The sequence below is a fragment of the Lissotriton vulgaris genome, chromosome 8 (genome assembly GCF_964263255.1).
Source record: "Lissotriton vulgaris chromosome 8, aLisVul1.2, whole genome shotgun sequence".
In the NCBI taxonomy this organism is placed as follows: Eukaryota; Metazoa; Chordata; class Amphibia; order Caudata; family Salamandridae; genus Lissotriton; species Lissotriton vulgaris.
In genome coordinates, this window is record NC_141696.1 from 9812405 (window position 1) to 9837537 (window position 25133).

A 25133-nucleotide genomic window follows, 5' to 3' on the forward strand; every position below is an offset into this window, starting at 1 on the left:
GCAAGCACCAAAAACGCTGAAGAACTTACAATCGATACTAGGCTTTCTTAATTTCGTAAGAACTTACATTCTAAATTATGCAGAGAGAGTTAAACCTCTCTATGAATTAATAAAACCTGATTTTAAAACTATCAATTGGACTCAAAAACACACAGAAATTTTGAGATCATTGCAAACAGACATGTTACCAAAAACAAAATTAGAAACATTTGACAATACACGCAACCTTGTAATCCGAGTCATCCCAGGAAGATGCGGATTCACGTACCTGACCTCTAATGAGGGAGAAACGGTACCAATAGCTTACAAATCTCACTTGTACACACAAGCATAAAAAACATTCAGTCTCACAGAAAATACTGTGAAAGCAGTGAAGACTGCTATAGCGAAAGAACGAGAACTAGCACAAGGCAAAAAGATCACTGTTCTCACAGCAGAATCCGCCTTCGAGGCACTATTCAGCTTAGTAAACCTGCCTACAGTGTCACTGGATCCAAAATGGATACAGTGGGAAAATTCTGTTGCTGCAGAAGATGTGAAATACTATTTCGCCCCGCACATAAAAAAACGGAATGATTTAACTTATGAAAAAGAATATCCTCTGTCAATCGAAATTCTTCCTCTAGAACAGTACTCCTGTATAATCTATACGGACAGATTTGTACAACTTTTCAATGTAGAAAATAAATCCTACGATGCAGCTTGTGCGATTGCTAAAGGTCGCTGGCTCTGCGGCAAATTCAGACCGAAAATAACAAAAACTGAATCACTGAGAAAATGTTCGACTCAGCGAGCTGAAATCAGATCTTTAAAGATGGCGCTTGAAAATGCCGAACGTGAATTCCCGACACTAATCGTGTGCGATTCGCATTTTTGCGTCAATTCTTAAAATAATGATTTGCAGAGCTGGGTTCAAAATGATTTCAAAGATGACACAGGTGCCACAATCAAGCATAAAATGCTTTGGGAACAAGTAGTTCTTTTACAGAAAGAACTACAAAAGACTCACGTGATACACACTCTGATTCATCAACATGATGGCGTTCACTTTGCAGGGAATTCATTGGCTAATACAGCCATAGCGGAAGCAACTAAACCGGCTTCGGAAGCCACAAAAAAGCGTTCAGAAAAATACATAGACGGGGAAACCATGCTGGCAGTAAAAACGTCCATAAAAGGCAACTGTGCAGCACTACCCATGAACTATCCATTCAATTATACATATGTAATTGATGCAAACTCCGTTCCTTTTGCTCGAATCCCTGGATGGGGGATAGGGTAATTCCAAACACGAACCGGAGAAAGTTATTAATAGCAGACGCACACATGGGTGAAGGTCCAAGGCACAGACATATGAAGGAATCTCTGACTGAATTACAAGCAGTATACTGGTGGCCGGAGATAAGCCTGTACCATTATAAATTTGTAAAGAGCTGTCCAGACTGCGACAGAGACCGCAGTAACGAATCAAGCGGGGTAATGCCATGGCCTTGTATGTAGGTAGCAAAATGCTGTTTATATGCAATCCAGGTCCTATTAATTGTATAAGACTACATTCACTTTAAAAATGTGGCCCCAGCGCTCGGCTGACACCAAAACTGTTATAAAAGATCTGCGAGTCTTTATCGGCAAATACGGAATTGCCATGTTTCATTCTGACCGGGGTCCTGCTTTTAGCTCTCGAGCTTATAGGGAGGCCTTGGCCAGTATGGGCATTGGGTTGCGATTCTCTTGTCCATTTCACCCTGAAGGAAACAGTGTAGTGGAAAGAAAAAACCAAGACATAAGGCAATCTATAACAGCGAAGGTATAAGGTTCGGGTGATGGGTGGGTCAAACATTTAATAAGTGTCCAACGTAGTCTTAATAATTTGCCAAGAAATTCTCTAAAAGGTTTCAGCCAGTACGAACTATTGTTCGGAACTAGAATGCATGTTCAGGACCTTGATAGTCAGGCTTCAGTGGTAAAAGATAACAATAAAGACTTTGACATCAAAGATCGTTTGGCTGTTTTAAAGGACTTGAATGAAACAAGAAAATCCTTAAGCAACATAAAAATAAAGCAACAGCCAACTACCACTGAAGACACACCACCTGTCCCAGCAAGACCTGTCTGGATTCCAGAAATTGGGGATCTGGTCTGAGAGAAAATAGCGGTGAAGAAGGAATTTGGGCCTTCTTACAGAAAAGCAGTACCTGTCTTAGCAATCAACGGAACAAGATCAGTAGTACTACCGCCCCTTGCTGGTAAAAAGGAGAACCGAGTTGTAACAATCGACCTGGTAAAACCACATGCATGTGGCCTATAATCAACAATAGGCCAAGTGGACTCCCAAGAAATAACAGAATACCCAAATTTGCAACAATCCAAGAGGTTCATACTGAAAGACTAATCACATTTGATAAATCTGCAGTGCACAGAGAAGGACTATGCAATAATGCCATGGAACTCGTGCCTCTTGAAACACAGATTGAAACAGTTCGTCATGAAACTCCAGTCTACAATGATGTGGCATCAGAATGTGCTAATAAAAAGCAAATTGAAAAAACAATTCCAACAATCGACAGAACTGCATCTGGCTGCTTCATCAATTTCGATAACTTTTCTGAAGATCAAAGCGACCCTGAAGTTACGCCAGAAACAAAGACTTTTAAAGAAAAGGCAACAGAACTCTTTCATCAACTCAAGGAAACTTATCTTATTTCTCCATGGTTAGAGTTTTGGTTTGGGCTAGGTGTATTTTTCCTCCTGCTTTGGCTCATCATGATACTTTGTTTGGGAAAAATCATTGAGGGAAAATACAGTTCAATGGACACAGCAAGTCAGAACATCAACTTAGTTCTGAAACCTCACAAATCATCTCACGTCAAGAAAAGAGAACTATCATCAGTAAATGTCACAGCCATTCCAATACCCGGCGGGGTAGTGTGGGACAAGACTGACTATGAAATATATGGCCCGGTCGAGATCTTGAAATATCCTCACCAGTTCAAGGTTTCATTAAGTGACTTTGTAAAACCAAGTTCATTCTCTGATGATTGGGATTTTGAAAGTATAAATAATATGATGTCGGATTTAGTATTGTGAGCAAAATTTACAGAACATGATTATTTACACAGTTCATCTAATTATGAACAGATGTACTGTTTTTCACATTATGCACCCCATTACTTACATAAATCTGCTCAACCTAGAAATGTTTTTAAATATAACCAATGGAAAAATTGTGCTACTCCACCTAAAAGTAGTTAAAAAACGTTTTTTGAGAAATTCCAATACTTTTCAGGGTTTAACACAAGTGATGTAGAAACATTTTATTATAAACTGTTGGATAAAACAGGGACGAAAACCATGCTGACAAATACTAAGTTGATATATTCAGAAGCATTTTATGAAAAAATGATTACATTTGGTTTTGATATCTGGAAAAACAACATTGAAACAAAAACCATCTGGGGTACAAAAGAATGGCAGGTACAAGGCCTAGAAGCATTATTTCGAGCCTGCATGATCCCAGAACAAATAATGTTCTTAAATGACACAATTCAACAAACAACCTGTCTTGGCCTAGCTAAGATTAAAGACCTTAACAAACTGTCTATTCCAAAGCCAATACCTGATAATGTAACCACAGATATTGAAATAGACATTTCAAAAATTTTACATCTAAACAGAACACATCCCGATTGGAAAAAGTTGTTAATCTGGCAAGAAGACACTAATAAATGTCAAGATAGATTCCTGAACAAAACACAGGGGTTAAAAATGACCAGACCAGACCCTAGATACTCCCAGAGACAACATCCAGGGATAGTAACAACATACAGTGTAGGGAAACTGTGCCTTGAATGGCTACACACATCCACCCAGGCAGAAATTAAGCAACATTTATCTTTACTTAAAAATGGTGCTGATTTGCGCGATTTCATTATGGGACCACGCAAACATCGTCAAAAACGTTTCATAGCGGCAAGTGTATATGCGGCATACAACAAGGCATGGAAAGTGATGCAAATTGAAACAGCAGAAAAAATACAAGAAATTGATCGTATTAATTTGGAAAAATCACTTTCTGTTGTGGACAATGGGTTAATGACTCTGTCCTCCAGAATATATTCACTGGACAGTATTGTATCTTCTGCCATCAATATAATAGATAAAGACTTGCTAATGTTACAACATGGCCAGTCCCAATTACGTTCTATTGTACAGCTAGGCTGGACGCTGCAAAATCCTCGTTCAGGCTATGTGCCATGGCATCTAATCAACACAACGTCATTGTTTTCCATCTTTAACCTTACTGATAAACAAATCAGTTTGGCACAGAAAGGAGCAGACTATACAATCCTGAGCATCGAAAAACTTGAGAGATTACCATTGACAATGTCAGAAAGACCTGTCATTGAATGGATAATAAACGGGATTATCACTATTCCGATAACAACTTTCCGATTTAGAAATTTAAAAATTGCCTTGAGTATATACCGGCAGGCCAGTATGAAAAGTTGGGTAAAGGGTACATTAAGTCATCATGGAAATTACCATATACACACACATGCTATAGTGACAACGACAAAAATGTATTTCTTAGTGGTGAAAATTGCAAACATTCACTAAGCGGTATGCTTTTGTGCCAGGGTATTAATTTACATGGGGTCTGTGAAGGGACTTCAAACAACCTTTCATGCCAACAGCACGTCACACCTGCAACACAGATAGAGCCTTTCTTTAGACAACTTTCTAACGGGAGTTACATTCTAATAACGGATCACAGCTGTTGTGGCTTGGTGCCAGGGAAAGCATATCTCGTAAGCCTGACTTCCATGGTCACTTGCTGTATGCAAGCATTGTTTCCAAACGGCCCTGGAGATTCCGAGACGCCGATCTGGCCTCCTTTAAATATCTCTTCTATACGAATTGATACTTTAAGCAGAATGAAGTCTGTGCTTTTACAGACAACAGTGCCCATCACGTCATCAAAAGAGCGGTATGATCTCCAAGTTGCAAGGACAACATCGGAGATACATGAACTTTTATCAACAAATTGCCCCATACATTTCACAGAAATGCTAAGCCAAATCCTAAATATGTCGGATGCCATTGGTATCTCAAACGTATTTAAGACAATTGTTTCGGGACTGTTAACACCATTCAAAGCAGTTCTGGGCATTATTCTCAATTTTGTCCATTCAGTCTTTGGCGGCCTACCACTACTTTTGGGACTTGTAGCAGGCATTTTATTTTTGACCCTCCTGCTCCGATATGGCAAGCCAAAACACAGACATGACTCCGGCAAGGATAGAAGAAACGATCCTAGCAATACGCTACCGGGACTGCATAACTAGAGTCCTTGGATTGGCCAGGCTGAGAGATCTGAACATGACCTGGTTTCTTTTATTCAGACCTATATGGCAGACCTGCATCTTACCTGTGCTTCGATGTATGCTATGCGGAGAACAATGAGTGTTAGACACCTGTCTTGCACTACCATCAGCAGTACCAATGGATATCGATACTTTGCTAAGTCCTGTAATGGCTCATGCATCGTGTTGTCCCCAGCGGCTACCAATCCTGATGACGGCATTCGTTGAGACTCCTGCGCTACGACTAGGTGGCGGCAGTGAAACTGTAAATGAAAGCAACATCACCCAGGTACGGCCTTCTGTGAGCATTGCTGATCCAGACATCGATGATAGCAATCATTCTCACAACTGCCAGGTTACTGCACTATCGAACCTGGTCGAACTGTCACCTGAATATGTAGATCTATTCTTTGAGAGCCTGTCTGATATGATGTTCTCCCCTGAACAGAAACAATAACTTTTGGAAAAAATTCCAGCGCACAGCGTTCCCATGAACTCTGAATTCGGCCTTCAGTTTTGATGAACAAAAACTACTGAAAAGGGTTTGGAACTCTATTTCCCCGTTCACCATGAAATATTTTTGAATCAGACCTTTTTCAAAATTTTTACTTTTTTTGGCACAAATACTTTTGCTTAAAGTAGAACTATTCATAAAGAACAGAACTTCTATTTTTTGTAGATCTAGAGACAAATACTTTACCTCGGCCTCTAGCACAAATCACAGCAATTGTATTTATATGTGATGAAATAGTCTCGCCCTTCTTTTCTGTATTAAGAGACATTTCCTGTGTATTTTTTTGCAAAATCGTTCAACTGATTACATATGCAATAATTTTTCAATGATTTCTATGCTTAAAAACGTACAGTACCTATATTTTCATGTATTTCATATACGCCATTTCAAATGCATTATGTATTTTGGGGTGGGTAGGAATACACGCGCATCTTATTGCTTTAGTTTTTTAGTAATTTGATGGACATAAATTCGTGGAGTGGGTGTTGTGTTCTATCTAGGACCCCGATCAATATTGTGACCTTATGCCCCTATATGGCTATAATCAATACATATCCCAATAATGGCATAAACGATCAGAGCCATATTTCAGTAACTCGTCTCTGCAGCTCATTACAGTACATGACACAGCAGAAGCTACTTCCTTAGATTCCTAGATAACACACCGAGTTCTTTCGACAGCTCAAACCCCCAGCAACCTGGGAAAGCCCCGCTTGCTTTGTTTTGATTAGTAATATAACTCTTGCGAGCACTGTAAGAACGACCAGTTCTTAGTGACATCTTTATTGACGTCTTATGTCCAAAAACTTACGTCAAACTCGGCACCTTTCAGGTATAAATAATACCAACGTTGCCTTAAGCAAACACGATGGTGGTGGTGAATACAGGAGCAGAACAGCTGTCCCTTGCAGAGCCCAGCAGATGCGAGAAGCCCACGGACGCTGCCCCTCCTCCTCCTTGCCGCGCTGAGAAAGACGCTGTCTTTTCTCCTGCCGGGAAAATCCAGCTCCGGCGTTTCCACCTACCCTTGCGGGTAACTGGAATATCGAGTCCTGAGAGGAGATACCCGACCTCCAACATTCTATTCCAGAGGTACGGTGCTGACTAGACCCTTAGAGAGAATTCTTGAAGCAAACCCTTGGAAAAACCAACTTAACTTAAACTGCTACTTACTTACTCCCTCCCATGTATTAGGCTTAGGTCAGGTACACCGGGGTAGGCGTAGTTAGAAGCACCAGTTGAGGACGTTAGCCAAATGTAGATATGAATGTATATATTTTATTCATTTTAACTATCGTATGGCTAAGAAACCATATCAATGCTTTTAGAGTATTATTTCGTAATACTCCTATTACTGTACGCACTTTTTATAGTAACAAAACCTGCAATTGCGGCAATTCATTTCCCTTGCATGAGAAGGAAGACTGCTCAATAAATAATATCTTTTATTGAAAACGCCCATCTCTCTATTCTCTGCATACTGGTGAAAGTAATTCCGCACAACTGACTGAGTGAAATAGCTTTCTATTGTTTCACACGACTCTAGAGATTAACTCTTATTCTGAGGAGCAAAGTTGTCATGTTAATGCGGTTGTCGGAAGCTGAATCCCTTCTTGTCTGAGCCAGGGAAGCTGATCACTTCCTATTCAGTCAAGAAAGTTTCCAGTGACCTCTGAGCTAGCTGGCGCAAACCTAAATTAAGTCTAACATAGTCAGTAGAGACCTAGAAGACCGCACTCCTACGTCTACACTGCTGTTTATGTTATTCCAATGCGCAGGGCCTATCTGGAAAATAGGAACTACACTACAACTTATCCCAGACATCTCAACTCGAGGGAAGGAGGAGCCAAAGAGGATCAGAAGGCCTCAGAGACTTATGCCAGACATCTCAACTCGAGGGAAGGAGGAGCCAGAGAGGATCAGAAGGACTCAGAGACTTATCCAGACATCTCAACTTGAAGGAAGGAGGAGCCAGTAGATGATCAGAAGGGGGAAGACTCAGAAGCTTATCCCAGACATCTCAACTCGAGGGAAGGAGGAGTCAGCAGAGGATCAGAAGGGCGAGGACTCAGAGACTTATCCCGTACATCTCAACTTGAGGGAAGGAGAAGACAGAGAGGATCAGAAGGATGCATAGACTCATCCTAGAGATCTCAACTCGAGGGAAGGAGGAGCCAGAGAGGATCAGAAGGACTCAGAGACTTATCCCAGACACCTCAACTCGAGAAAAGGAGGAGCCAGAGAGGATCAGAAGGACTCAGAGGCTTATCCCAGACATCTCAACTCGAGGGAAGGAGGAGCCAGCAGTGGATCAGAAGGGTGAGGACACAGAGACATATCCCAGACATCTCAACTTGAGGGAAGGAGGAGCCGGAGAAGATCAGAAGGACTCAGAGACTTATCCCAGACATCTCAACTCGAGTGAAGGAGGAGCCAGAGAGGATCAATAGGGGAAGGACTCAGAGGCTTAATCCAGACATCTCAACTCGAGGGAAGGAGGAGCCAGAGAGGATCAGAAGGGTAAAGACTCAGAGACTTATCCCAGACATCTCAACTCGAGGGAAGGAGGAGCCAGAGAGGATCAGAAGGACCCAGAGACTTATCTCAGACATCTCAACTCGAGGGAAGAAGGAGCCAGAGAGGATCAAAAGGACTCAGAGACTTATCCCAGACATCTCAATTCGAGGGAAGGAGGAGCCAGAGAGGATCGGAAGGTCGAGGAATCAAAGACTTATCCCAGACATCTCAACTCGAGGGAAGGAGGAACCAGTAGAGGAACAAAAGGGGGAGGACTCAGAGACTTATCCCAGACATCTCATCTCGAGGGAAGGAGGAGCCAGAGAGGATCAGAAGGGGGAGGACTCAGAGACTTATATCAGACATCTAAACTCGAGGGAAGGAGGAGCCAGAGAGGATCAGAAGGACTCAGAGACTTATCCCAGACACCTTAACTCGAGAAAAGGAGGAGCCAGAGAGGATCAGAAGGACTCAGAGGCTTATCCCAGACATCTCAACTCGAGTGAAGGAGGAGCCAGAGAGGATCAATAGGGGAAGGACTCAGAGGCTTAATCCAGACATCTCAACTCGAGGGAAGGAGGAGCCAGAGAGGATCAGAAGGGTAAAGACTCAGAGACTTATCCCAGACATTTCAACTCGAGGGAAGGAGGAGCCAGAGAGGATCAGAAGGACCCAGAGACTTATCTCAGACATCTCAACTCGAGGGAAGAAGGAGCCAGAGAGGATCAAAAGGACTCAGAGACTTATCCCAGACATCTCAATTCGAGGGAAGGAGGAGCCAGAGAGGATCGGAAGGTCGAGGAATCAAAGACTTATCCCAGACATCTCAACTCGAGGGAAGGAGGAACCAGTAGAGGAACAAAAGGGGGAGGACTCAGAGACTTATCCCAGACATCTCATCTCGAGGGAAGGAGGAGCCAGAGAGGATCAGAAGGGGGAGGACTCAGAGACTTATATCAGACATCTAAACTCGAGGGAAGGAGGAGCCAGAGAGGATCAGAAGGACTCAGAGACTTATCCCAGACACCTTAACTCGAGAAAAGGAGGAGCCAGAGAGGATCAGAAGGACTCAGAGGCTTATCCCAGACATCTCAACTCGAGGGAAGGAGGAGCCAGTAGAGGATCAGAAGGGTGAGGACCCAGAGACATATCCCAGACATCTCAACTCGAGGGAAGGAGGAGCCGGAGAAGATCAGAAGGACTCAGAGACTTATCCCAGACATCTCAACTCAAGTGAAGGAGGAGCCAAAGAGGATCAGAAGGGGGAGGACTCAGAGGCTTATCCCAGACATCTCAACTCGAGGGAAGGAGGAGCCAGCAGAGGATCAGAAGGACTCAGAGTCTTATCCCAGACATCTCAACTCGAGGGAAGGAGGAGCCAGAGAGGATCAGAAGGACTCAAAGACTTATCCCAGACATCTTAACTCCAGGGAAGGAAGAGCCAGAGAGGATCAGAAGGTCGAGGACTCAAGGACTTATCCCAGATATCTCAACTCGAGGGAAGGAGGAGCCAAAGAGGATCAGAAGGACTCAGAGACTTATCCCATACATCTCAGATCGAGGGAAGGAGGAGCCAGAGAGGATCAGAAGGACTCAGAGACTTATCCCAGACATCTCAGCTCGAGGGAAGGAGGAGCCAGAGAGGATCAGAAGGACCCAGAGACTTATCTCAGAAATCTAAACTCGAGGGAAGGAGGAGCCAGAGAGGATCAGAAGGACTCAGAGACTTATCCCATACATCTCAGCTCGAGGGAAGGAGGAGCCAAAGAGGATCAGAAGGACTCAGAGACTTATCCCATACATCTCAGCTCGAGGGAAGGAGGAGCCAAAGAGGATCAGAAGGACTCAGAGACTTATCCCATACATCTCAGCTCGAGGGAAGGAGGATCCAGAGAGGATCAGAAGGGTGAAGACTCAGAGACTTATCCCAGACATTTCAACTCGAGGGAAGGAGGAGCCAGAGAGGATCAGAAGGACCCAGAGACTTATCTCAGAAATCTAAACTCGAGGGAAGGAGGAGCCAGAGAGGATCAGAAGGACTCAGAGACTTATCCCAGACATCTCAATTTGAGGGCAGGAGGAGCCAGCGAGGATCAGAAAGACTCAGAGACTTAGCCCAGACATCTTAACTCCAGGGAAGGAGGAGCCAGAGAGGATAAGAAGGTCGAGGACTCAAGGACTTATCCCAGACATCTCAACTCGAGGGAAGGAGGAGCCAAAGAGGATCAGAAGGACTCAGAGACTTATCCCATACATCTCAGCTCGAGGGAAGGAGGAGCCAGAGAGGATCAGAAGGACTCAGAGACTTATCCCAGACATCTCAACTCGAGGGAAGGAGGAGCCAGCAGAGGATCAGAATGGTGAGGACACAGAGACTTATCCCAGACATCTCAACTCGAGGGAAGGAGGCGCCTGCTGAGGATCTGAAGGACTCAGAGACTTATTCCGGACATCTCAACTTGAGGGAAGGAGGAGCCAGAGAGGATCAGAAGGACTCAGAGACTTATCCCAGACATCTCAATTCGAGGGAACGAGGAGCCAGCAGAGGAACAGAAGGGGGAGGACCCAGAGGCTTATCCCAGACATCTCAACTCCAGTGAAGGAGCCAGAAGAGGATCAGAAGGGGGAGGACTCAGATGCTTATCCCAGACATCTCAACTCGAGGGAAGGAGGAGCCAGCAGAGGATCAGAAGGACTAAGAGGTTTATCCCGGATATCTCAACTCGAGGGAAGGGGGAGCCAGAGAGGATCAGAAGGACGCAGAGACTCATCCCAGAGATCTCAACTCGAGGGAAGGAGGAGCCAGAGAGGTTCAGAAGGACTCAGAGACTTATCCCAGACATCTCAACTCGAGGGAAGGAGGAGCCAGAGAGGATCAGAAGGTCGAGGACTGAGAGACTTATCCCAGACATCTCAACTCGAGGGAAGGAGGAGCCAGAGAGGATCAGAAGGGGGAGGACTCAGAGACTTATCCCAGACATCTCAACTCGAGGGAAGGAGGAGCCAGAGAGGATCAGAAGGACTCAGAGACTTATCCCAGACATCTCAACTCGAGGGAAGGAGAAGCCAGAGAGGATCAGAAGGACGCAGAGACTCATCCCAGAGATCTCAACTCGAGGGAAGGAGGAGCCAGAGAGGACCAGAAGGACTCAGAGACTTATCCCAGACATCTCAACTTGCGGGAAGGAGGAGCCAGAGAGGATCCGAAGGACTCAGAGGCTTATCTCAGACATCTCAACTAGAGGGAAGGAGGAGCCAGCAGAGGATCAGAAGTGTTAGGACCCAGAGACTTATCCCAGACATCTCAACTCGAGGGAAGGAGGAGCCAGAGATCATCAGAAGGACGCAGAGACTCCTTCCAGAGATCTCAACTCGAGGGAAGGAGGAGCCAGAGAGGATCAGAAGAACTAAGAGACTTATCATAGACATCTCAACTTGAGTAAAGGAGGAGCCAGAGAGGATCAGAAGGGGGAGGACTCAGAGGCTTATCACAGACATCTCAACTCAAGGGAAGGAGGAGCCAGAGAGGATCAGAAGGTCGAGGACTCAAAGACTTATCCCAGACATCTCAACTCGAGGGAAGGAGGAGCCAGAGAGGATCAGAAGGACTCAGAGATTTATCCCAGACATCTAAACTCGAGGGAAGGAGGAGCCAGCAGAGGAACAGAAGGGGGAGGGCTCAGAGACTTATCCCAGACATCTCAACTCGAGGGAAGGAGGAGCCAGAGAGGATCAGAAGGGGGAGTACTCAGAGACTTATCCCAGACATCTCAACTCGAGGGAGATAGGAGCCAGAGAGGATCAGAAGGGGGAAGACTCAGAGGCTTATCCGAGACATCTCAACTCGAGGGAAGGAGGAGCCAGCAGAGGATCAGAAGGACTAAGAGGCATATCCCGGACATCTCAACTCGAGGGAAGGAGGGCCCAGAGAGGATCAGAAGGACGCAGAGACTCATCCCAGAGATCTCAACTCGAGGGAAGGAGGAGCCAGAGAGGATCAGAAGGACTCAGAGACTTATCCCAGACATCTCAACTCGAGGGAAGGAGGAGCCAGAGAGTATCAGAAGGTCGAGGACTCAGAGACTTATCCCAGACATCTCAACTCGAGGGAAGGAGGAGCCAGAGAGGATCAGAAGAACTCAGAGACTTATCCTAGACACCTCAACTCGAGACTTGAAACTTGTGCATCCCATTTCTGGCAGGTGAACGTGTCCCTCTCTCGTCTTTGCCTCGGCTCATTCAGGACTCTACTCTGCACCCACGGATACACGTCTGCACCGTTAGGCTCTTTCAAGGATGCCACCACTTCCAAAACACTCGAACCCTTCTTCGATCCTCAACTTCAACAATCCCAGATGGTAACTTAATAGTCTCTGCTGCTAGTCCCACACGACTCCAACGTCTCTCCTTCTCTGAAAACCAACTGGTGATATAACTTCCGTCTCACTAACGGACCAACTGCTGATGGAATTGCAATCGATCCACGAACCACCTTATCAGCAATCGATACAAAGACCATTTCTGGATGTAACTTCAACCTCTCCAAAAAAAGCCATCTCTTCCCCTGCTTCATTGCTCTTTGATAATTTAGAACGCTCTCTCTTCATGGAAATTTCCAACCAGCAGCCTACCTCCCACCGAATTCCTGTACCGGGCTCCGCACTCCCGACGCTCCCAAAGTGGCCATCTGCTGTTGCGTCTAGAGTTCGAGAAGCAAGCACATTTCTTTGATAAGAGCCAGTCTTCACCGGTTTCTACCTAGTGAATAACAGCCTAAAACTGAAGATCACTTCTGACCTACAAGCGCCTCGGACAGCCGAGGTAGAAAAGAAAAATGGACTCTCTCTTGTTTAGACCTTTTAGGCCCGAGAAAGATGAAAAAGATACAAAACTCTGCTAAAATGCATGGGCAGACCCTGCCAACAGGTACAATAAAGTTAGAAATATAGACCTCATCACTATACTACGATGGCAGTGGACCATAGTCACCACCAATCAGAATAAAATTAATTATCCTGTCGCTACAAGCCCCCCCAAGGATAATGAAGAGAGCATCAGAGGCCCCCGCAGAGAATTAAGAGGGCCTTGGAGCCCCCTGCAGAGAATGAAGATGTCCTCGGATCCCCCCAGAGAATGAAGAGGGCCTTGGTGCCCCCCACGCAGAGAATGAAGAGGGCCTCGTGGACCCCCCACCATAGAATGAAGAGGGTCTCAGAGCCCCCACTACATAGAATGAAGAGTGCTTTGGAACACCCCCAGAGAATGAATAGGGCCTCAGAGCCCCCCGCAGAGAATAACGAGCGCCACAGAGCCCCCCACAGAGAATAAAGAGCACCTCATAGCCCCTGCAGAGAATGAAGAGGGCCTCAGAGCCCCCGGCAGAGAATGAAGAGAGCCTCAAGCCCTCCCACAGGGAATGAAGAGCACCTCAGAGCCCCCCACAGAGAATGAAGAGCACCTCAGAGCCCCTGCCGCAGAGAATGAAGAGGGCCTCTGAGACCCCCCTCCCGCAGAAAATGAAGAGGGCCCTGGAGCCCCCCGCAGAGAATGAAGAGGGCCTCAGAACCACCCACAGAGAATTAAAAAGGCCTCAGAGCCCCCCTGCAGAGAATGAAGAGGGCCCCGGAGCCCCCTGCAGAGAATGAAGGGGGTCTCAGAGCCCCCCACAGAGAATGAAGAGGGCCTCAGAGCCCGCCTGCAGAGAATGAAGAGGGCCTCGGAACCCCCTACAGAGAATGAAGAGGGCCTCAGAGCCCCCCCACAGAGTATGAAGAGGGCCCCGAAGCCCACCCCAGCAGAGAATGAAGAGGGCCCGGGATCCCCCCCGCAGAGAATGAAGAGGGCCCCGGAACCTACCCCCGCAGACAATAAAGAGGGGCTCAGAGCCCCCCCGTGTCTCACTGACAGTCATTGGCCTCATATCCAGCAGCCGGTCTGGTAACAGCAGGGAGACTGGTGGGCAAGGCACCCTCACTAGAAGGGACAGACCTGCCCTCTAGTTAAGACCTATTCCATTTGAGCCCAAATACCAGAGAAACCGGCTTCAAAAGTGCCCCTCTGCACCATGACAGTGGCTTCTTTCATGAAGATGGATTCAGGCTTGGGTACCCCCACTTCACATACCTGACTTAATTCACAAATGTTATTAATGGGTGCCTTTATCACGACACACTTTACAATGTGCCAACAGGCACGGGCAGAATTTACAGGGGATATGTACAAGACAGGGCCACATGGACCACTGTCAGGAATATGCACTTTTAGAACTTAGCACTTAGTAGAATTAGCACTTAGAACATAGAATATCAATCACTGTAGCACAAAATAGAACATAAAGCACACAACCAGTAATCACTGGTAACGTGCAAGTACCACCTTAGGAACAGGTCATGCAGGTACCCAGGACCTCACTTGCACCACCTGTACTAGGAGAAAAACAACCAGCCAAGTATCACAGTACCTGTAGGGGTATAAGCACATAACACATGATGCATAACATACATTCATAGGTGTAGGGAAGGAACAAGGCATATGACGCATAAAAACACATTCAGAGGTGCAGGAAAAGAACAATTGCACCAAAATTCACATTAGTCACCACCTGTGACTGTCCCTAGGCTAACTGGCCTTGTTGGGGCTAGGATGCCCTGTGTCCCAAAGTCAGGGGCCTAAACGTGGCAGCTGCCCACGAAGTGCTGGGCAGCTGTGAAGCAATGATGGTGGGGACAACGTTGGAGCCTCTCAGGCTCTGCACAAAGCACTTGTGTCCCCCAAGAGCCTTGTTGCTCTAAACAAACAACTGTGCCCCTCCAGAGCCTCTTTGGGCTAGTAATAACAAAATGCCCTCAAGAGCCTCTCTGGGCTCTAAACAACCAAAGGTGCGGCGTGAGCCTCTTGGGGCTCTGAACACTGATTGCCCCCTAGAGCCTCCGTGGCCCTCAAAACAGGGATGCAGCCTCACTCGGCGGTGGGGTCCCTCATGGGGGACTTGTGGATCAATAGGGCCACCTCGAGCCTATCGGGGCTCTTCAACAAAAGGTACTGCCTGAGCCTCTCAGGGCTCAACAACAAATGCCCCCAGTATTTTGGCGGAGTCCCTCTCGGGGGACTTGAACTAAAATACTGCCCCCAGGAGCCTTAGTAGGCTCTTACCCGACAATTTCCCTCACTTGGGGAGAGAGCAATGGGGGGGCGGGCACCGGCAATGTGCACCAATGCCTCCCCCTTCTCCCAACCAAAACACCACGGGCCCCCACTCACCGGGCTTGCAAAGTTCTGCTTGGCCGGACTCTGCTTCTCCTGCCAGCTGGCAAGCTAGTGCCGCGGGTGGGGCTCCTCTTCCAACACTGGAGCCCCGCCGGCACCTTGACTCGCTTCCTGCTTCCTCCGGTCTCCTTCCCACCGGCCAATCAGAACGCGACGCTGGTGCTGGGTCCAATCCCAGCGCAGCGCGGCGCGGCTCGTGACGCTGCGGGCTGTCTCTGTGGCCGGGAAGAGCTCGGGGCTGTGGCGGTGACCTCTGGGGAGACACACGAGGGGTAGCCCCCTCAGTTACAATAATACGGCGAGGTAGGCACTCGCTTGGGCTTCCGGCTGTCCGAACGGCCCTCCCCCGGCCTGCCTGACTTCCGGCCGGGCGGCGGCAGCGATACTGGCACGGCAAAATGCAGAAATTTCTCGGGGCAATGCCGGGTGGGCACCAGCTGTGGAAGATAAAGCGCCCCCAGGCGCTAACAGAAAAAAAATCTCTCCCAAGCACTGTAGGGGATACATAAAGCGCTCACAGGCGCTTGTGGGCCCAAAATACAGCGCTCCCAGCGCTAGGACAAAATAAAGTGCTCTCAAGCTCTAGAGGCCCTAATAAAGCGCTCCCAGGTGCTAGGGGCCAACAAGCCCAGCAAAAGTCCTCCAGGAATGCAGCAAGGCAGGGGGGGGGCAAGGCTGGGCCAGAGGCCAGCTCACTGGCCCTCCAGGCAGGGAGGCAGTCCAAGTGGCGGTTCCTCCTGGCACCAGCAGCAGCAGGCCCCCCTCAGACAGGATCAGGAAAGAACAACTTCTGTGGGGACACAGCCCCATTTTTATACACCACATTCCTTTGACTTTGTGCAGGGAGGGGGAGAAACCAGTCGCAGCTGGTTTTGGAGCACCCTTGATGTGCTCAATCACCCTTTTCATTCACTGGCAGGACTAGGGTCATCAGTCGCACCGCAGGGGGCAGAGCCAGCATTGTGTGGGGGAAGCCCAGCCCCATTCAGGAACCAGGTGCAGCCCTCCCCAGCCATCAGCATGCTAATCTCAGCACTCACCACTGGGCAGACCCATCCAGACATCCTGGAGCTTGGCATCCCAGCCAGCTCCAGCCAATCACACTCCAGCACCCTCACAGCACACGTACAGCCATGTCTTGAAGTGGCACTTTCCCACTAGACACATACACGCCGCACATACCATTGCGCAGCATTCACTCTCACAAGTTCGCACATACCAAACTCGAGCAAGTGAAGTAGTGTGACTCACTGGTTAGAGGCGGCAGACCCAAGAGCAGAGGACAGCCCGGGACCAGGGTTCGAATCCCGGCGCGGCAGGTTTCTGGACCTGGGTCAGCGGACTCGATAATTCTCTCGCCTCGGTGCCCACTCTGATCAGCGATCACACTCGGCAACTCTGGGCATTAGCTTGCCTCATCTTCACTAACGGCCCCGCCAGACCGCCGGGGATGCCTGGTCGCACCCTGGAGATACCCATTAAGGGATCATCTCTCAGGGAAGCCAGGAAGGGTTTTGCAGCGGTCGAAGCGCCTTGGGACCCTTCGGGTAAGTAGTGCGCTATATAAATGCCTATACATTTACATACATTACATTTACGCCTCACGCATCAGGAACAACCAGGGACACAGACATTCCTCATGCATTCCTATGGGAGGGCAGGCCAACCTCACTCCACGCACTCAGTGTGTGCCCGCACTTTCCACTGGGACACAGTGAAAGTGCGCAGAACCCAAAAAATCACCATCACCAGGTAACCATTAAAAGCAAAAAGTTCAGGGGTGAACCTGCCAGAAGGGCCAAGTCCAACACAACCCCCTTCCAGCCAAAACGCAGGGGAGACCAATCACCACCGTGATGGACTTCCCTGCTTGGGGCGATAGAACACGGATGCGGGCCCGCAACTGCAGGGACACCCTCCTGTTCTCTGCCACGGTGAACCCATAGGATTCCTTCTCAAAACACTGTCTGGACCAACTGGGCTACCCCACTGGTACTCCCGAGCTGTTCGCGGCCAGGACCAGTCCCTGGGACACCCAAGTGCCACCGGTACTTGCCTATTCGCAGAGCGGGGGGTAGTAACCCCTGGCACATAGTAGCCATTCTCCACTCTTCCTGTCTGCAAGACAGGACTAGACTGCCACTGGTTCTCCCGCCTAGGGTCTATCCCCTCAGGTGGACCAGGAGTCTCAGGGAAGGCTCTCCTCTCCCTACCTCTTCTTCTAGGGTTCCTCCTCCTTCTGCGAGGGGTACCCTTACAACGCCACTCCAACCCAGGGTTTACCACCTCAGGTTGCACCAGGGTCAGAGGTGGGCTCTCCCACCCTCTGCGCCCCCTTCCAGAGGACTGCCCTCTCCCAACTGGAGAAGTTCCTCTGGCAGAATAACCGGTCAGGACACTGGTTACAGTCGTCCTACCCTTCAGGTCAGGCTGATCCTGAACCTGGCCTCACAACCTCTGATCTAAAACCTTTGGTGGAGCAATTGCCTGGCACTCCAGGACTTCTGGGGACTCACACACCATCCCCCTGAGGCTAACAAATGACACATATGTTGTTTGACTGTCTGTCTGGAGCAGATCTCTTGTCCCTGTCCACCTGACAGTGCGGGAAGATCCCCCAGACCAGAAGTGGCGCCACCCGGGTCCCCCCAAGAAGATCTAGCCCAACTGGCTAGTCCCTGGTCCACTGGTTCATCCACTGGGGAACTCGTCCCCTAATCACTCCTCACTTCGGACTTCTGTGCACTCCCTCCTGGAGTAGCACTGCCGGACACTGGAACCCCTGGAGCTCTAGTTACAGATGCTCCAGGTTCCCTAGACACTAGGAGATCTTCCTCAAATGGACTAACAGGACAGCCTAGGTCCCCAACCTGGTGTTCCCTCAAGAAACCATCCAAGTCCTGAGGCAGGGCTTCAGGCGTCTGGGGACCATCGGTCTCCCTCTCACTCCTGCTCCACTGAGCCAGGCAGTGAGCCCCTACACCCTCCTCGCTATCCTGGGACCTAGTTGGGCTACACTGAGCCTCTTCCACCACGCTGGGCTGGAAGATACCTGAACCACTACTTTTGGAGTCACTCCCTAATGACTCTAGAGAACCTCTAGCCCTTTCCCAGCGGTCTGCTTCATCTGGAAGCTCACATGCCTCAGACAATACCCACCCCAACAGGTGTTGGCGCAACCCTGGTGAACAACAACTGAGCAGGTGTTCTTTGACTATCAGATTAAACAGTCTGTCAAAATCAGAGTCAGTGTGAACCTTTACCCAAGCCCACAGTGTATCACAACATTCATCCTGAAACTCTTCCCAAGACTGGTGAGACAGTTTCTTACTGTCCCTGAACTTCAACCTTAACTCCTCCTCTTGGGAAACAGGTACCAGACTGGGGGAACTGGGACTGGGATTTCCTACACTGAAATCTATATAGCTGCCACCACTGGACTCAACCCGCCCTGGGGAGTCCAGAAAATTAAAACTGCGCGCAGGGGATAGTCTATCCTCCAGAGGTAGTTTCTCTCTGGTGAAGGCCCTCTCAGCCTCCTCTATCCTTTCTTGCGCTAAGACCCTCTGAGTCTCTAGCTGTTGCTTTCTAACGCCGAGCTGTGCCATAGCCTGGGCATGCTCGAACCTGAGCTTTTCTAATGCCAGCTGGTGCTCCCTTTCTCTCCTACTATCTTCCCACTCCTCTGGGGACAGGGAAAGGGATGAGGCGCTGCCTCCTACACTGGACCCAGCATGGGACTCCCTACCTATGGGGTCTTCACTCTCTACTGGCATCCAGGTACTGATATCTTCTCCCTCCTCTTCTGAATCTTCAGGGCTCCCCACAGGCCCACCACCCTCCTGGTCTGAGGCCCGGGCCCTTTCCTCCCTGCGCTCAAGATCCCTTTGTTCCTTACACCATTGGACCAAGTAGTTCCTAAGTTCGTACTTAGTAGCTGACCCATCCACCCCTATGTCTCTCTCTCTACAGAACCTTTCCAACTCCTGCATATTGTACCAAACTAGATCACTGAGATCAAAAACAGGCTCCATCTTGGCGGACATTCTGAGAAAAGATTACACAGGGAACCTAGGGGTCTGAGCTTAAACAGGAGTACACAATTCACAAAAGGATTCAGTGAGCTCCCTCTCACAGAGAACTCACACTCACTTGTCTAGTGCCACACACCATTCATCCACATACAACCCCCCCCCCTCGGACTGGTAAGGCAGTTTCTATCACCCCTGATTCCTCAACCTGACCACACGTGACACAGGTACCAAACTCTGGGCGCGGGGCAGGGGAACAAATGCACTGGACACAATTACACAAGGATACCTTCAGGAGAAGAAATATGGAACTTCAAAAACAATAATCCCCAAAATGTGGTCATCTAAAATGCAGAGTTTTGTAGTACGGCCAGTTGCCACCGTGGTACAACGCAAACACAAATCCTTATCCTTACCGCTGCGTCCAATGTTAGAAATGGGATCCCTGGCTGGCCAGGGCTTGCGCCAAAGTCAGTCAGAGACCACCACTCCTAAGTCAGGGCAAGGGAGTTACACGCCAAGATAACCCCTGCTCACCCTCTTGGTAACGAGGCGCGAGCAGCAAGGCTAAACTTGGAGGCGATGTGAGTTAAGTATTTGCGTATGCACCCCAGCAACAACACCCAAGGCCCACCACAAAGGAAACTCCACACACGGTTATATGTAAAAATAGCCTTTGTATTATACCAAAACACATTAGATGAAAACACACACTTTACAATGTGCCAACAGGCACAGGCAGAATATACAGGGGAAATGTACAAGACAGGGCCACATGGACCACTGTCAGGAATATGCACTTTTAGAACTTAGCACTTGGTAGAATCAGCACTTAGAATATAAATCACTGTAGCACAAAATAGAACATAAAGCACACAACCAGTAATCAATGGTAACAGGTAAGTACCACCTACGCAACCCTAACCACCTTAGGAACAGGTCACGCAGCGAACCAGGACCTCACTAGCACCACCTGTACTAGGAGAAAAACAACCACCTAAGTATCACAGTACCTGTAGGGGTATAAGCACATAACACATGATGCATAACATACATTCAGAGGTGTAGGGAAAGAACAAGGCATATGACGCATAAAAACACATTCAGAGGAGCAGGAAAAGAACAATTGCGTCAAAATACACATTAGTCACCACCTGTGACTGTCCAAAGGCCAACTGGCCTTGTTGGGGCTAGGATGTCCTGTGTCCCAAAGTCAGGGGCCTAAACATGGCAGCTGCCCACGAAGTGCTGGGCAGCTGTGAAGCAATGATGGTGGGGACAACGTTGGAGCCTCTCAAGCTCTGCACAAAGCACTTGTGTCTCCCAAGAGCCTCGTGGCTCTAAACAAACAACTGTGCCCCTCCAGAGCCTCTCTGGGCTCGTAATAACAAAATGCCCTCAAGAGCCTCTCTGGGCTCTAAACAACCAAAGGTGCGGCGTGAGCCTCTCGGGGCTCTCAACACTGATTGCCCCCTAGAGCCTCCCTGGCCCTCAAAACAGGGATGCAGCCTCACTGGGCGGTGGGGTCCCTCACGGGGGACTTGTGGACCAATAGGGCCGCCTCGAGCCTCCCGGGGCTCTTCAACAAAAGGTGTCGCCTGAGCCTCTCAGGGCTCAACAACAAATGCCCCCAGGATTTTGGTGGAGTCCCTCTCGGGGGACTCAAACTAAAATACTGCCCCCGGGAGCCTTGGTAGGCTCTTCACCAACAATTTCCCTCACTCGGGGAGAGAGAGCACGGGGGGGGCGGGCACTGGCACTGTGCCCCGACGCCCCCCCCTTCTCCCAACCAAACACCATGGGCCCCCACTCACCGGGCTTGCGGAGTTCTGCTTGGCCGGACTCTGCTTCTCCTGCCAGCGGGCAGGCTAGTGCTGCGGGTGGGGCTCCTCTTCCAACACCGGAGCCCCGCCTGCACCTTGACTCGCTTCCTGCTTCCTCCGGTCTCCTTCCCACCGGCCAATCAGAAGGCGACGCTGGCGCTGGGTCCAATCCCAGCGCAGCGCGGCGCGGCTCGTGACGCTGCGGGACTGTCTCTGTGGCCGGGAAGAGCTCTGGGCTGCGGCGGTGTCCTCTGGGGAGACACACGAGGGGTAGGCTCCCTCAGTTACAATAATACGGTGAGGTAGGCACTCGCCTGGGCTTCCAGCTGTCCGAACACCCCGGCCCCGGCCTGCATGACTACTGGCCGGGCGGCGGCGGCGATACTGGCACGGCAAAATGCAGACATTTCTCGGGACAATGCCGGGTGGGCACCGGCTGTGGAAGATAAAGCGCCCACAGGCGCTAACAGAAAATAAAGCGCTCCCAAGCGCTGTAGGGGATACATAAAGCGCTCACAGGCGCTTGTGGGCCCAAAATACAGCGCTCCCAGCGCTAGGACAAAATAAAGCGCTCTCAAGCGCTAGAGGCCCAAATAAAGCGCTCCCCGGCGCAAGGGGCCAACAAGCCCAGCAAAAGTCCTCCAGGAATGCAGCAAGGCGGGGGGCAAGGCTGGGCCAGGGGCCAGCTCACTGGCCCTCCAGGCAGGGAGGCAGTCCAAGTGGCTGTTCCTCCTGGCACCAGCAGCAGCAGGCCCCCTCAGACAGGATCAGGAAAGAACAACTTCTGTGGGGACACAGCCCCATTTTTATACACCACATTCCTTTGTCTTTGTGCAGGGTGGGGGAGAAATGAGTCACAGCTGGTTTTCGAGCACCCTTGATGTGCTCAATCACCCTTTTCATTCACTGGCAGGACTAGGGTCATCAGTCGCACCACAGGGGGCGGAGCCAGTATTGTGTGGGGGAAGCCCAGCCCCATTCAGGAACCAGGTGCAGCCCTCCCCAGCCATCAGCATGCTAATCTCAGCACTCACCACTGGGCAAACCAATCCAGACATCCTGGAGCCTGGCATCCCAGCCAGCTCCAGCCAATCACACTCCAGCACCCTCACAGCACATGTACAGCCATGTCTAGAAGTGGCACTTCCCCACTAGACACATACACGCCGCACATTCCATTGCGCAGCATTCACTCTCACGAGTTCGCACATACCAAACTCGAGCATGCACGCCTCACGCATCAGGAACTACCAGGGACACAGGCATTCCCTATATATTCCTATGGGAGGGCAGGCCAACCTCATTCCACGCACTCAGAGTGCGCCCGCACTTTCCACTGGGACACAGTGAAAGTGCGCAGAACCCAAAAAATCACCATCACCAGGTCACCATTAAAAGCAAAAAGTTCAGGGGTGAACCTGCCAGAAGGGCCAACAGGTGCCTTTATCACAACATTAACAGAAAAGAGGCATTCATGTTAATATTTAAATACATTTTTAAAATGTACATTTGAGCCCCATCAACGATATATATTTAGAAATCAATGACGTGATAAGAACTGCACAGCTCTGTACCTCAGTGTCTGTAGTTTGCAGTTTGGATGTTTTAGGCCTTCACACAACTTCTTCACTCCAGTGTCTCCCAGCTCTTTATAGTTTCTCAGGTCGAGCTCTGTGAGGGGTGTGTTTGTTTCCAGGGCAGAGGCGAGGACTTTGTAGCATGAACTCGTGAGGGAGCAGAGATCCAACCTGCAGGAGAGAAGAGATATGGAGAGGAGTACAGCAGAGCACAGACAGCGGTGTCACAACTTCAGTTTTATCTTTATTTTCTTCCTGTCCTTGACTTACTCCCCTCTAGTGACACATCCCACTTTGCACATCCGACCATGCCCTGTTTATATAGGAATCTCATGAGGGGAGTTCTCCGACTAGCAGAGGCGGAGCTAAATCTACATAAATATTTTAATATATGTTTTATGCTGGAGACCCTCTGCTGTGGTGTAAATGGTAAAGTCACAACTTTTATGAACACGGAGATCAGAGCACGCTGGTAAGCAGGATAGAGGAGACTTAAGATCGTGGAGGTTATGGGCTCTGTGAGATGAAGCAATACAACGTGATTTATAACGCTGGTGTTATGTTGGTTTTCATTTGTAGATTGTCACTCGGCAAGGTTAGACGACATGTAAGTGTTGAATATTTTGGTTCTGCTTGGCCTTATAAGCTTAGGCATTTGTGGGCATTAAGGTAATAAGGTGTCCTGTAAACACGCCACATACAGTAGCTCACATTATGATTTTCAATGTCTAACACGTGTGACGAGCACTCAACCATATTATAAGTACAAGTACATACATGTTATGCTGTGACCCACACAGCATGAGGCTATATCATATTTTATTGTTTATTTCCTAGTACCACTCCCTGAAGAAGGGCGATGTATGCGCCCGAAATGCATTGGAGTATGCTTTAGTAATGTTGTTTGAAAGAATTGAAACTATTGAATGAAAGAAATTCAAAGAATATGAACAATAAAAGATGAAGTTCTTTTTGAACATGAGCTAGTGTGGAATCCTCATTTCTCAACAGAGGAGCACAAGTGTGCCTACAGGGATGCAACTAATGCACCATTAGTAGCACGGTCCCAGTTATTACACAAATGTCCGAGGCCGGAGGATGCCACCTGTAGAGCACCTGAAGATTTGGTCAAACAACACCATAAAATTGGAAAAACAAGGTTGTGCACCTTACCAATTAAAAAAGTCACAACTTTAGCAGTTGTTGCAGTGACCTGCCTAGTAATACACTGCTTTTTATGTAGCATAGACGGGCTTCTGATTAGAAATCTTCAACCATTGGTCTGTTAAAAGTAACCTTGTTCACACTTTGTTTCCGCCCTCCACATCCTACAGCAGGGGCACTCAAAGGCCTGTGCACATTGTTCACATCCGCCTTAAAACAGTTCCTTGATCTTCAGTGACAAACCGGATTTAAAATGTGTTATTTATCTTCATATTAATTTAAAAGCTTGGTTATTTATTTATTCCTGGGCCATGGTTGGCGATTTATTTTCAAGTAAAAAAGTATTTAAATGACATTGCAGCTGAATTTTCTTGAAGTGCTTGGTTAGATGGTGATATAATCTTGTCTCAGTAGTATAAGAGAACAAGGGTACCCCGTAAAGTGAACCTGGGGTTGTGATATGTTTAAAGAGTACAGTGGTTCAGGGGTGGCCTAAGTAGGTCCAAAAAAAGAGTATTTACATATAACTCTATATGTGTGTGTGAACTGGGGTGTTTTTCACACACATGGGGAGCAATAGTTTGTATACTTTAGAATAGAAGCTAAATCAATATGGGAGCAGAGTTGCAGGGCGACATGTATATTTTTATTTTTATTTTTATATTGTCAAAATACGTTCAGGTGCTCACATAAGTAAAAAAAGTGCGTTTTGTGACTTAGTGAAAGTGAAATATAAAAAAATCACATAAACAACCAAAGGGACTCCAGGCAATTACATACAATAGAGGGATTTCTGTTGGGAGGGTCAAAGACGTTTCGATCTTTTAGCAGGTTAAGATCATCTTCAGGACAGTGTGAGCAGTCTGAAACGGAGTCAA

General features: G+C 48.4%; 1 protein-coding gene across 1 annotated transcript in view; it reads right to left on the reverse strand.

Annotated features, from left to right (window-relative positions):
- LOC147693218 (NACHT, LRR and PYD domains-containing protein 3-like) overlaps window positions 1-25133 on the reverse strand; it is a 1290712-nt gene that overhangs the window by 381111 nt on the left and 884468 nt on the right. Inside the window, exon 17 of the mRNA XM_086933611.1 lies at window positions 23089-23262. Within this exon, the coding sequence (XP_086789737.1) occupies window positions 23089-23262 (174 nt within the window). The remainder of the gene's footprint in view (window positions 1-23088; window positions 23263-25133) is intronic.